General features: G+C 49.3%; 1 protein-coding gene across 3 annotated transcripts in view; it reads right to left on the reverse strand.

The window, feature by feature from the left end:
• The window catches only part of GALNTL6 (polypeptide N-acetylgalactosaminyltransferase like 6), a 459,205-nt gene that overhangs the window by 19,165 nt on the left and 426,637 nt on the right, over positions 1 to 13,403 (reverse strand). For all 3 annotated transcript variants that reach the window (XM_074588461.1, XM_074588460.1, XM_074588462.1), the window contains 2 exons: positions 12,946 to 13,167; positions 6,672 to 6,788 (listed from right to left, as the gene is read on the reverse strand). In XM_074588461.1, the coding sequence (XP_074444562.1) occupies positions 6,672 to 6,788; positions 12,946 to 13,167 (339 nt within the window). The remainder of the gene's footprint in view (positions 1 to 6,671; positions 6,789 to 12,945; positions 13,168 to 13,403) is intronic.

Below are 13,403 nucleotides of genomic sequence, written 5' to 3' on the forward strand. Positions count from 1 at the left end.
TTCCATGGGCTTCGTAAAAGATACAGCTCTTAACAGATAGTCATCTTCAATGCTGTACTATCCTCCAAGTGCTGCATTTGAGAGGCGTTACCATTTCTCTCAGCCTTCAGGCACAAAAATACGAGCATATATCCAAATATTTGCTTTTTTGTTGTTGTGTATCTCATTGTAAGCCCTTGCTCTCTCTGTTAGCTGCTGCCACTCCCTGTTTACTTCTGTATTATTCTGTATATCCTCTGTGTCAAAAAGTTATCACCAATGCACTGGCGGAGCCTCCTGGCCCGTGCGTGCCTGGCTGTGTGGTCTTCCCAGCAGATATCAGGGGGATTGAAGTCCCCCATAAGAACCAAAGCCTGCAATTGCGAGGCTTCCTTCAGCTGTCTGTAGAACAGACACTTGTCTGTCTCTCCCCTGCGTAACGTGCAACAGTGCTCCATGTTCTCAGCTGAAGTCCCGAGTACATAGTGCTCCTCTTTGCCACTACCCGTCCCTCTGGATTTTGCTGTTCCTTTGACCTATGCTGTTCGGAGCCTCCTGCGCCCAACTTCACAAGACACGGACAAGGCCTTTTGTACCCCTCCGTCCATTCCTGCCTGCTTGGTGATTCGAAACAAGGCTGCACCTGGATTTCCAGACAGGTTACTAACAAACAGCAGGCTGCTCCTCACCTGCAGCCCGCGGGGCTGCTACCAAGAAACCCTCTACTCATCCTCCTCCTCCGCCTTCACTCTCACCTCAGAGACCATAAAACACATCCCCATCCTCTGCGTTTGCAACCGAGCAACACCCCCAGGCTTCAGCTTCTGATGTGGCCCAGCCCTGTCACGCAGTAACTGGGCAAAGGACAGCCTGGCACAGGGCCCGAAGAATGACTGTCTGGTAGAGGCATTGGCTTGGGGCCGTCCGGAGGACAAAGGCCCTTTTGATACCATGGAAAGCCTGACAGCCCTGTTCCACGGCTGGCTGCCTGGCTGGGGTCCGTCAGCTGGTTGTGCTAAGACATGAGCGGACGACACGCACCCCGCACAAAGACGAGACGCCATGTTTCGGACTTGAACTCTACCTCCAGGTAGAGAAGAGCGGGCTGGGCAGGCTGCATGGCCACCTGCTGGGCCCATAGGGCAATGAAGAAAGATTTCAGGGCCTGGGGACGGCTTGTCAAGGGTTCGGGAGCACAAATTGTGTTCTCCTCTGCCCTTCCAGTTTTGGGGACTGACGAATGGGTGAACAAGAAAATTGGACGGATCAACACCTGGCTCCGAAACTGGTGCTACGAGCAGGGCTTTGGGTTCAGTGATCATACTTTGATCTGCAGGACACCAGGCCTGCTTGCTAAGAACGGGAAAACCCTATCCCAAAAGGGGAAAAGGCTACTAGGCCAAGAGTTAGCAAGGCTCATGGACAGGGCTTTAAACTAGTATCGAAGGGGGAAGGGGATAAAACCAGGCCCACTAGTAATGAGTCTAGGGATAAAGGGCCAAGGGTGGGGTGAAATCGGTAGCCCAGCTCAAGTGCATCTACAGGAATGCATGCAGCATGGGCAACAAACGGGATGAGCTGGAAGCCGTTGTGCAGCAGGACAGCTATGATGTAGTTGCCATCACGGAAACGTGGTGGGATGACTGTCACGACTGGAATGCTGCGATGAATGGCTATAAGCTCTTCAGAAGGGACAGGCAAGGAAGGAGAGGCGGGGGTGTGGCTCTGTACATTAGGGAGTGTTTTGATTGTATAGAGCTAGATTCCAGTGGGTAAAGTCGAGTGTTTATGGGTAAGGATGAAGGGGAAGGGAAATAAGGGAGATGTGCTGGGAGTATGCTATAGACCACCCAACCAGGATGAGGAGACAGATGAAGTGTTCTATAAGCAGCTGGCTGACGTCTCGCAATCGCCAGCCCTTGTTCTGGTTGGGGACTTCAACCTGCTGGGTATCTGCTGGAAATAAAGCACAGCAGAGAGCAGGCAGGCTAGGAGGTTCCTTGAGTGCATGGAAGAGAACTTCCTGGCACAACTGGTAGGGGAACCTACCAGGGGAGCTTCCTCGCTAGACCAACTGTTGACAAACAGAGAAGGACTAGTGGGAGATGTGGTGGTCAGAGGTCGTCTTGGGTTTAGGGACCATGAAATGGTCAAGTTTTCAATTCATAGCGATGTAAGGAGGGGGGTTTGCAAAACCTCCACCTTGGGCTTCTGGAGGGCGGACTTTGTCCTGTTCAGGACACTGGTTGAGAGAGTCCCTTGGGAGACAGTCCTGAAGGGCAAAGGGGTCCAGGAAGGCTGGACGCTCTTCAAGGAGGAAATCTTAAAGGCCCAGGAGCAGGCTGTCCCCAAGTGTCACAAGATTAAAGGGCGGGGAAAATGGCCAGTCTGGATGCATAAGGAACTTCTGATGGGACTTAGGAATAAAAGGAGGGTTTACCACCTTTGGAAGAAGGGACAGGCAACTCAGGAGGAGTACAGAGATCTCATTAGGTTATACAGAGAGAAAATTAGGAAGGCAAAAGCCCAGCTGGAGCTCAACTTGGCCACTAACATTAAGGACAACCAAAAAAGTTTTTATAAATACATCAACAAAAAGAGAGCCAGGGAGAATCTCTATCCCTTACTGGATGCTGGGGGAAAAGTTGCAACCAAGGACAAGGAGAAGGCTGAGATACTGAGCGCCTTCTTTGCCTCCGTCTTCAATAGTCAGACCAGCTATCCCCAGGGTGTTCAGCCTCCTGAGCTGGAAGATAAGGATGGAGAGCAGAACAACCCACCCATAATCCAGGAGGAAGTAGTCAATGATCTGCTTCTGCACCTAGACGCACATAAGTCTATGGGGCCGGATGGGATTCACCCAAGAGTACTCAGGGAGCCGGCAGGAGAGCTCACCAAGCCTCTCTCCATCATTTATCAACAATCCTGGTCAACAGGGCAGGTGCCAGACGAGTGGAGGGTGGCTAATGTGATGCACATCTACAAGAAGGGTCGGAAGGAGGATCTGGGGAACTACAGGCCTGTCAGCCTGACCTTGGTACCAGGAAAGATCATGGAGAGGATCATCTTGAGTGAGCTCTCACGGCAAGTGCAGGGCAGCCAAGGGATCAGGGCCAGCCAGCATGGGTTTAGGAAGGGGAGGTCCTGCTTAACCAACCTGATCTCTCTCTATGACCATGTCACCCGCCTTCTGGATGCGGGGAAGGCTGTGGACGTTGTCTATCTGGACTTTGGTAAGGCCTTTGACACTGTCCCCCACAGCATTCTCCTGGAGAAGCTGGCGAATCATGGCATAGACAAGTGTACTCTTTGCTGGGTTAAAAACTGGCTGGATGGCCGTGCCCAGAGAGTTGGGATTAATGGGGTGAAATCCTCTTGGCGGCCGGTCACCAGTGGTGTCCCTCAGGGCTCAGTTTTGGGCCCAGTTTTGTTTAATATCTTTATCAATGATCTGGATGAGGGGATTGAGTGCACCCTCAGTAAGTTTGCAGATGACACCAAACTAGGTGGGTGTGTTGATCTGCTTGAGGGTAGGAAGGCTCTACAGAGGGACCGGGACAGGCTGGATCCATGGGCCAAGGCCAACTGTAGGAGGTTTAATAAGGCCAAGTGCCAGGTCCTGCATTTTGGTCACAACAACCCCAAGCAACGCTACAGGCTTGGGGGAGAGTGTCTGGAAAGCTGCCCAACAGAAAAGGACCTGGGGGTGCTGGTGGATGGCCATCTTAACATGAGCCAGCAGTGTGCCCAGGTGGCCAAGAAGGCTAACAGCATCCTGGCTTGTATCAGGAACAGCGTGGCCAGCAGGAGCAGGGAAGTGATGGTGCCTCTGTACTGGGCACTGGTGAGGCCTCACCTCGAGTGCTGTGTTCAGTTCTGGGCCCCGCTGTACAAGAGGGACATTGAGGTGCTGGAGCGTGTCCAGAGGAGAGCGACCAGGCTGGGGAGGGGTCTGGAGACCAGGGCATCTGAGGAGAGGCTGAGGGAGCTGGGCATGTTTAGCTTGGAGAAGAGGAGGCTGAGGGGAGACCTCATTGCCCTCTACAACTCCCTGAAAGGAGGGTGCAGAGAGGTGGGGGTTGGCCTCTTCTCCCAGGGGAATAATGACAGGACCAGAGGAAATGGGCTGAAGCTGCGGCAGGGGAGGTTTAGGTTAGACATTAGGAGGAATTACTTTACTGAAAGAGTGGTCAGGCACTGGAACAGCCTGCCCAGGGAGGGGGTTGAGTCACCATCCCTAGAGGTGTTTAAGGAACGTCCAGATGTGGCACTTCAGGGCATGCTCTAGTGGCAGAGATTGTAGGTTGTTTGGTTGCCCTCGATGATCTTAAGAGTCCTTTCCAACCATGTAGATTCTGTGATTCTGTGATCTTAGGGGTGATGCCTGTCCACCTACTGCCTGGCCCCGCTGAGGGACTTGAGAAGAGAGAATCATAGAATCATAAATTCACAGAATCATTGGAAGACAATTAAAAGCCAGAGGAGAAGGAAAGGATGGCACAGCTTGCCATTCTTCCATCTCTGTCTTCCCACAGCTAACTTCTGGCTTCAAGGAAACTTGGGCTCCATGGGTCTGATCAACCGGCAGCAAAGGAAAATGGCGGACATCACTCTCTACAGGCAATAGGACAAGAGGAAACGGCCTCAAGTTGCAGCAGGGGAGGTTTAGGATGGATATTGCAAAAAATTTCTTCACCAAAGGGTTGTCAGGCATTGGAAGAGGCTGCCCAGGGAGTGGTGGAGTCGCCATCCCTGGAGGGATTTAAAAGCCGGGCAGACGTGGTGCTGAGGGACATGCGTTAGTGGTGGGCTTGGTAGTGTTGGGTTAATGGTTGGACTTGATGATCTGAAGGGTCCCTTCCAACCATAACGATTCTGTGCTCCACACCAGCCTGGCAGACAGAACTCACACTGCCCTGGGAGTGCAGGGCAAGCACCGACGTGCTTGAGGCCTCCTCGTGCTGCTTCTGCGCTCTGAGGACCTGGTTGGGTGAACTCCTTTCATGCCAGCTTAATCCTATTTCTTTTAGTGAAGTCACTTTTCGGCATTAGAACAGAATGAGACCTTTACATCCAGTCTGATCCCAAACATCGCAATGCATCGCATTCAGTGCACTGAAACACTGATTCCTCCCCACCTTGCTCCCTTCGCATCCCTTCCCCTTCCTCACAAGCACTCACTTCTTCAAAGGATATTTCAGTTCTCCCTTTTCTCTGCTTTCCCTGCTAAATTCTTTTCTTCTCTCACCTTTTCATCCAGTTTTCTTCCCTCCTTTCTCTCGTCTCTGGCAGCCTCAGGACTCCCTCCCTTCTGGAGGAGGGTTTGGAGCTCTTCAGGTTTGCAGATTTTAAAGTCAGAGAGCACTGGGATGATCTAGTCTGGACCCTACAACTTCCTTCAATTAATTGCTTGAATGACTGGACGTCTTCCATAAAAAAAACAGGATTATATTTATCTAGCGTTGGCATCTTTGGTAGCTATGTGAAGAAGCCTTCTTTCTGCAACTCTCCTTGTCCCACGTTGGCGCTTACCTAAATTGGGATCATCCTTCAGCTCCTTGGTTTCACTCCCTCGCACCCCTCCCCCTGCGTTTCTCGGTATCCTTGGAGAATGACTTCTTGACCTCAGCACTTTTAATACCCCTCGGCACTCCTCTCTCCTGAGCTTTTATGCTTCTACAAAGTGCCAGGTGCAACTGCCAGGTCAATCCTTCTCCTCAGCATTGGGAAGTTTTGCTAATCTGGGACCTTGCCCTGTGAAAGGCACATTCACTAAAATTGCTAATAAATGGCTAGGTTGTACTTTTCATCCCAATTCTCTTTGCTCACGTTGACCAGACCCACACCTGTGGGTCGTGATCTCATTCCTAAGGCACTCACAGCCACAATGAGTACAAATCAGAGCTCTTTTCCTCTGTACTCCTGAGACTTAATATTTTTCTACCTAACCAACCAAGATAAAAGCTTTTTTTGATTCTTTATCATCCCTTGTCTTTGTAAAACTCTTTCTTTCTAGCTTTTACCCATTTATCTCACCTGTACCTCATATTAATTTAAAATATAACTGCTTATGGAGCTTACTGAGATGAAAGGATAGATGCAGGCGACCACTGGAGCTTTACAACCCCAGGTACTATATTTAAAATATTTTCAGGTAACTGAACCAAAATCAACATGTTTTCATGACACGGCAGGGGAGAATGGGACACCCAAAAGCTCTCAGAATCACAGACTGGTTTGGGTGGGAAGGGACCTTAAAGATCATCTCGTTCAACCCCCTGCCCTGGGCAGGGACACCTCCCACCAGCCCAGGTTGCTCCAAGCCCCGTCCAACCTGGCCTTGAACCCCTCCAGGGATGGGGCAGCCACAGCTTCTCTGGGCACCCTGGGCCAGGGGCTCACCGCCCTCACAGCCAAGAATTTCTGCCTCACATCTCATCTCAGTCTCCCCTCTGTCAGTGTAAAACCCTTCCCCTTCGTCCTGTGACTCCACTCCCTCTTTGGACATTGCAATTCTTTTTGGAAATTAAGAAGAACATTCAGCCCGGGTGGCGGCTGGCGTTTCCAAGGTTATGTTGAAGGGCACTTTGTAAAAGCCATTAAGGTCAGCAATCGTTCACAAATTAAACGTTTAGAAACTGGCAAAGAGAAGCAACAGTTTTACACTGCTGCTCTCTCCACGGACCAAATACCTGCTCGTGCGACCAGGTCCGTTCCGAGCCGTCCTTCACGCAGATGTCCAGCCTCAGCTCCGTCCCCGTGGCCCCGTGCTTGCTGTCCACGCACAGGTTGGCTGCCACGTTTCGGATCTGCAAAACCAAGCACCAACACCTCACCTAAAGCAGGCTGCGGGCCCCGGCTCCAGCAGCGGGGGTTAGGAGTTCAGCTCCCTTAGCTGGGAACTGAAGGGCTTGAGACTGACCATTACTGACATAAAACTGGTGGAACTTTTTACAGGGTAGAGAGCCACGTCCTGGAACGAACTGCTCTTTTTGGGAACAGCTTTAGGAGCAGCAAAGTCTGAATTATTCAGCTTAAGAAATGAAAGGTAGGCCTGTATGAAACATTTTCATGCAAAGAAACAAAGAGGAAAAAAAGGTCCGAGAAGGTCAAAGTTTGGTCTGACTGCTTCTCCCCTCCCACCAGAGCAGTATTAATGGGAAACGATTTTTGTATTACTTTCTCACAGGCTTTGGTGCAATATTTCTTAAAAACTGAGGCACACCCCGTTCCAATCCTCGTTCCTACTTCGGCACAATAACACCATTGTTGATAAGGTCACACACTAGCGCCCACAGTGCATAAAATTAAAAAGTACTTAACAAGTCTGGACTGAAGCTGTGCTTACCCATGGAGGTTCCTTGTGCTGCCTGCAGGCCTTCTGCAAACACTCCGCACTGCAACTTATGTTTAAAAGGAAAACCTCATTTTTGAGACAGAAGTAACTGAGAAATAATTAATCTGTGACTATCAGCCATACTGGTTGTGTACCACTGCTGCCATGGATACTTTTTTTGGAAGACTGGGTTGAACAGCAGTGAGTTGGCCACTGCCACCAAAAAGAGGAAAAATCCCGAATTTATGTTGCAAATACATGCATGATTCTCCTGGAGTACCTTAGCTGGGCTATTCAAAAACCCTTCAGACACCTCCGGAATGAAGGGGATTTGTTAAAAGCTTTCCCTGTCGACGAGATATGAGTAATCAAAGTGCACATACATGCACGGAGATGTACACCAATTCGGTACGTATAACATAGAGCAAGCGGGTGCGTATTTTGACATTCTGGCCACTACTTTGATCCTTATTTTAAACAAAGAAAAGCGAGATGCTGAACAGAGATACAGTCGAGTTGGGATTTGTGATTTTCCATGGAAAATATTTCAGGAGTGCCCAGAGCTGCCCTGTCAGGTCAGGCAGACGTGGAGACGGCCAGTCTTCAACCCTGCCCCGAAGGAGGGCGAGTGCCCCAGCTCCAGCCCAGCCCCAGCCCCCGCCAGAGGGGCAGCCCCACGCTTGTGGGGCATGTGGGATTGTATTTCCATACAAAAAAAAATTGCTACGGATGAGGCAAAAGCCTCACATTTCATACACACAGCCAGGTGCAGAAACCCAGCGCTGAGCCCCACAGTGCAAGTCCTGTCAACTGAGGAAAAGGATGAAAGGTAATTAGTTCTCGACAACTCCGTCTGCAGTTTCATATCACCCAGCAAAAGAGACAGAATGATGGGGGGAATAGATCCTCATTTTATATTTTTAAAGTTTCACGTGAAATACCTACTCCAAGTACAATTTTTTTGGGAGCGTTGAATCATTTCTCAGTGCACTTGAATTTACATGGTATAAATAAAGATTACTGGCCTACTACAAAATTAAATAATGTACCAGTTCTTAGAGAATGTGAGCTAATTAAAGTGCAGCTGCTAACAACTGCCGTTAATAATTGGGGTATATTTACGTGGTCCCGAATTGCAAAATGACGGTGAATACACTCCACATCCAATGAATGCTTACGGGATTAAAGGGCTTGCACAATTTTATCTCGATGGCATCGCTCCCCCCTGCTCCCAGTCCCTCGGACCATGCGGTGAGTTTGTTGTGTGCGTTTCTGGACAAGGTTTGTGCTGGAGCTGCGTTTAGTTCCCCCGCTGCTGGGATCTGTCTCCCCCGTTCTTTATTTCCTCTCCCTTCCCTCTGCTCCTGAAAGGTCTCCTCGAGGCGGTTTTCCCTCTGGTTTGCTGCAGTTTACATGTCAGCTCATCCTTTTTTTCTCGTTTTATCCTCCCTTTCAGCTGCAGAGGCATCATGGTTGGTTTTTCTTTTTCTTTTTCTTTTTTTTTTTTTTCTTTTTGTGTGTAATACAGACATTTCAGTCAAGTCTGTCCTTTTGTTCCCTGGCGTTTCTGTGTGGCCTTGGCCGTCGCTAGAGATTGAGCGGAGGTGTCCGTGCTGCCGGAGCCATCGGGATGTGCTGCTGAGCACCGGCACCACACGCCTGCAAATCCCCTGGGATGCTCTCACGCACCAAGGAGGGGGAGCGGACGCACGGCCAGGAGAGGCTTTTGTCTCATTTGTCCAGCAGTGTGCATTTGAGCCGCCTTGTCTCCAGCCTCACAGCACAACGGATTTTGAATTTTTGAGGTTATGAGCTACGGCCAGCAAAGAAACAGCTCGTGATGATAACACACCCACATTTCCAACATTGTCTGCGCAATTGTAGAGACGGGGGATGAAGAGGAGACAGGTTGTACCACCTGTGCAGGCAGGGCATTGAGAATACACATATATACTCAATATATATACAGTATTTATATAAAGCTTATGTGCTCAACGACAAATGCTGTCATTTGTAGGCACAGATAAGTGTGTGGGGAAGGCACACTGTGAGGGGCCTAGGGACTAACAGGGGTGGTTAATGGCGATCTAAAGGCCATTTCAGAATTAAACACGTTCCGAAAAAAGCATAGGAGAGTATACGTAAGTCATGATGCACCTTTAGCTCCTGAAACGCCATCCTAGCAGAGGCTGGGCCGCAGGTTCTCAGGCTAGGGAGCCACAGCCCTCCCAAGAGCAGATGGGTGTGAAAGCGCAGACACAAACCCGCGGGGGGCTGTTTTCTGCCTCCCTGCCCCGCAGGCGTCCCAGCGAGGACGCACGGGCTCGAGAAAGAAGCAGCTGGGCTGGGCGGCACTGCCACGGGGCAAGAGGAGACCCACTCATTAAGGGTATGACGCTCCAAAAAAAGAAAGTAACCGAAAGAGAAGGTAGTGAGTTCTTAGGCTTTAATCCTTTTCCAAACGCGCTACTCGACTTATCTTCCTGGGTGACGTCTTCATGTCAGTGCTGTAAGACAGGTCTGTAAAATCCTCGAGTTCGGGCCTGAGAAAGGAGTATTTTCAGCGACTGAGAGACGGCTGTGTGTTAAATCACTGAATGACAACTTCATGTAACAGCAAACGAAACCAAGCTTCAGTATTTCCCTTTTGACTGAGTAAAACACATTATTCTTTTTCATATCACCTTGACTATTGGACTCATGAAGTCTAAACCAAATGACAATGGTTGACATTATATGATCGATTTACTGTAAAATGTGTTTTCATACTGTTGGAAGCTGTGATATCCGCACAATATATTCATGCTGGATCACAGCGCGCGGATTCATGAGTACTTCCTAAGAAAACAGTCGGTGTCCAAATCTCACCTAATGCAGCTATTGTTTTAACTTCCTTCAACAGGATTTCCAATACATGCTACAAATAAATCAGTCTGTCTCAGACAGGGAATGGGATGGGTATTACTGTCTCTCAACTGGTAGCACACTTTCCAGTATATTCGGAAGTATAAGAACAAAACCTAACTGAAAACTTCCCTTTTTTCCACGGTGGGAGAGGGAAGAGCACAGGTATCTCCCCCAGACACAGAACTGACAGCCTCGCTGCCCTCCGTCTGTCCGGATTTGCTGTTACGCTGCTTTGCTGCGCGGATTTCAGATGTTACGAGGCAGAAGAGAACATCGAGGGAACGCACACGCTGCCAGCTACGGAGGACAGGAGGCGCAAACACCAGAAGAGATGTGAAGGCCATGACAAGTGCAGCGAAGAAGATTGGTTTTAGTTTCCCAAACGTCCTTCTTTCCCGTCATGAAGAGATTTTGTCAAGGAGTGTAAGAGTCAGGCTTCAAATAAATGCGTTTGCAAAAAAAGAGGAGTTGTGCCGAGGCTGTTTATGAGATGTCTGCTTTCACTCCGCAGGCTTTTCCTAGCGAGATGGCAAAATACTGCAGCCAAAACTTGTCTGAGTACCTCCTTGTTTGTTCTCTCTCAGACTGGCAGAGGCAAGCAGATGAAAAGTCTTTCCAAGTGGAAGCCGAGAGGGTACTAAATGACAGTCAGACTTGGCACAGGCTTTCGCTGTGTATAATCAGCAAGGTTTCTAGAGCGGCTCGATTCTTACAAAGCAGTAACACACAGTCTGTTTTCCTCTTCCAGCTTCTAATCACGACAGCCGTTGACCTTCGAGTTTGTTCAAGTTCCTCGCAAGCGCCAATAAATTAATTAAAACTTCACAGGAATGTGACAGTCTCAGGAAAAAATAGAGTTGCAGGGCTGAAACTTCTCCTTGTTTTAGAGCAAGTACATTTTAGAGCAAAAAGACAGCCTTTGGTGTTCACTTCCTTCCTAAGGACTAATAAGTGCTTTTAAGGTACAGATTTGATACCACTGCTACAGTCTTTGATTTACTTTTAAAAAGTCTTGCTTTTATGCCAAGAGCATATTAATACTGCTGTGAAAAGAACACCTGAATCACAATCTCTTCTAGTCAGATCCTCTGACCGAGTTAAGGATGGTTCCGCTGGCCAGAGAAATGACCCATCTCGCGATCGCAGTCCTCCACGGGCGCACGCACGCGCGGCAGACGGTGAAGGAAGACCACAGGAGCCACAGCACCCCGATCCAGCCTGACTTCTGCTGGCAAACTCCTTACCTCTTGGAATACATCGGTCCCACAAAGTGGGGGCAGCAGTATCGAACAGAGAAGAAACTTTGACCACAAAGGAATTCATTATTGCCAAGAAGCAGCAAACAGTAAGGCGCATATACACTGAAGTTCCTTTGAACACCTGTAGCTGCTAGCTTCCAGATTATTAAGGACTGCTACTACCACAGAAATTTATTTTGAATTTTTCGCGGTGAGGTAATTTGCTTTTTTAAAAGGAAATCCTGGAGAACAGCAGAGGCACCTGTGTTTAGAAATCCCTTGCATGGTCCAGCCTTGACCACCGGGAATATGCAGGGGAGTGAGGGGTCTTACCAAATGTTTAGGCCAAAGTTTCAACTTCGTCCTTTGGTTTCAAGTCCAAAAGGTAATTGCCTGAGAGCCCCAAGAACATCTCCAGCAAAATCAGAGAAGGCCAGAACTCACAGTACAGATATTCCTATGATTTTTAAAACAGTGGCACAACCTGACTCCGCTGTTGTGGTTTTGGCTGGGAGGGAGCTGACTTTCTCGCCACCAGCCGGTGCAGTGCCGTGGTTCGGGTTTGGGATGGGAATGCCGTTGCTATAAAACACTGGTGGGTTTGGTTGTTGCCGGGCACTCAAGGCCGTTCCTGCTCCTCACCCTACCCCACCAGCGATGGGCTGGGGGGCACAAGGGGCCGGGAGGGGACACGGCCGGGACGGCTGACCCCGACTGACCACAGGGACACTCCGTGCCATGGGACGCCACGCTCAGGGTATAAAGCTGGGGGAGAAGGAGGACGGGGGGACGCTGGGAGTGATGGCGTTTGTCTCCCCAAGTCACCGTTACAGCGATGGAGCCCGGCTTCCCTGGGGATGGCTGAGCACCCCCCTGCCATGGGGAGCAGGGAATGGATCCCTTGGTTTGCTTTGCTTCCGTGCGCGGCTTTTGCTTTACTGACTAAACTGTCTTTATCTCAGCCCATGAGCTTTCCCACTTTTACTTTTCTGATTCTCTCCCCCGTCCCACTGGGGGGAGCGAGCGAGCGGCTGCGTGGGCCAAGCTGACGCTTGGGGTTGATCCACAACATCCACCTACACACAGTCGTCCTCCCAGGAATGGGTGGAGGTGTGTAAGCGGAATTGCAAAAAAAAAAGTGCTGACTCCAGACCTCCGTTTTACTGAGGTGATTCTCAGCAACTAAAATCATCTTGTGCCATGCAATAACAAGTGCTACGTACTTTTCCATGTTCTTGTCCTCGTTGTGCGTGCATCTTATGGCTGCACACACAAAATTGTAATGAATTACAAAAGGGACCGCGATAGTCCTAAGCCATGACAGTTTCTCATTTTAATGGCTAGTCCAGGGATTGTTCCAATCACTGTGAACTCCCTTAGTAGCACTACTTATCACAGGAGCTAAATCTAGTTTCACAATTTTAATTTCCTATAATGTAAAATGTTAGACTCATTTAAATTCGAACTAATTTGTGTATTCCTCACCTCCCCCCAGGCAGCAGGTGGAGGCTCCACAGGAGGGTAATATTTGGGGACATCCCAAGCCACTGCAGCCATGAACCACTTGAAATCTTTACATTTAAGGTGCTTGCGAAGCTCCTTCTGGGCCGAGATGTCACCAGTTGAGAGATGTCTGTACTCAGGCCGCCGCTGGTAAATGTACTCTGCAAACTCATCCATCCACGTCTCTGCCACGCGCTTCAGGTTCTGGGCGGCAGAAAAAAAGCAGTCATTAATTTCTTCGTTCTTTGACCGAATGATATTTCTAATGGGGAGAATGAAGCAGAAACGTTTCAGTAGGCCACACAACTTTTAAGCTTAGCTGGTCTAATTTCTCAGTCTTAAAACATGGAAAAATACTGATAAAGGTATGCTATCTTCATTAGAAAGTTGAACAAACACTACAGAGCATTAGTATCCTGCTTTCCTACTGACTCTATAAG

This window comes from Larus michahellis, chromosome 5, assembly GCF_964199755.1.
Source record: "Larus michahellis chromosome 5, bLarMic1.1, whole genome shotgun sequence".
NCBI lineage: Eukaryota > Metazoa > Chordata > Aves > Charadriiformes > Laridae > Larus > Larus michahellis.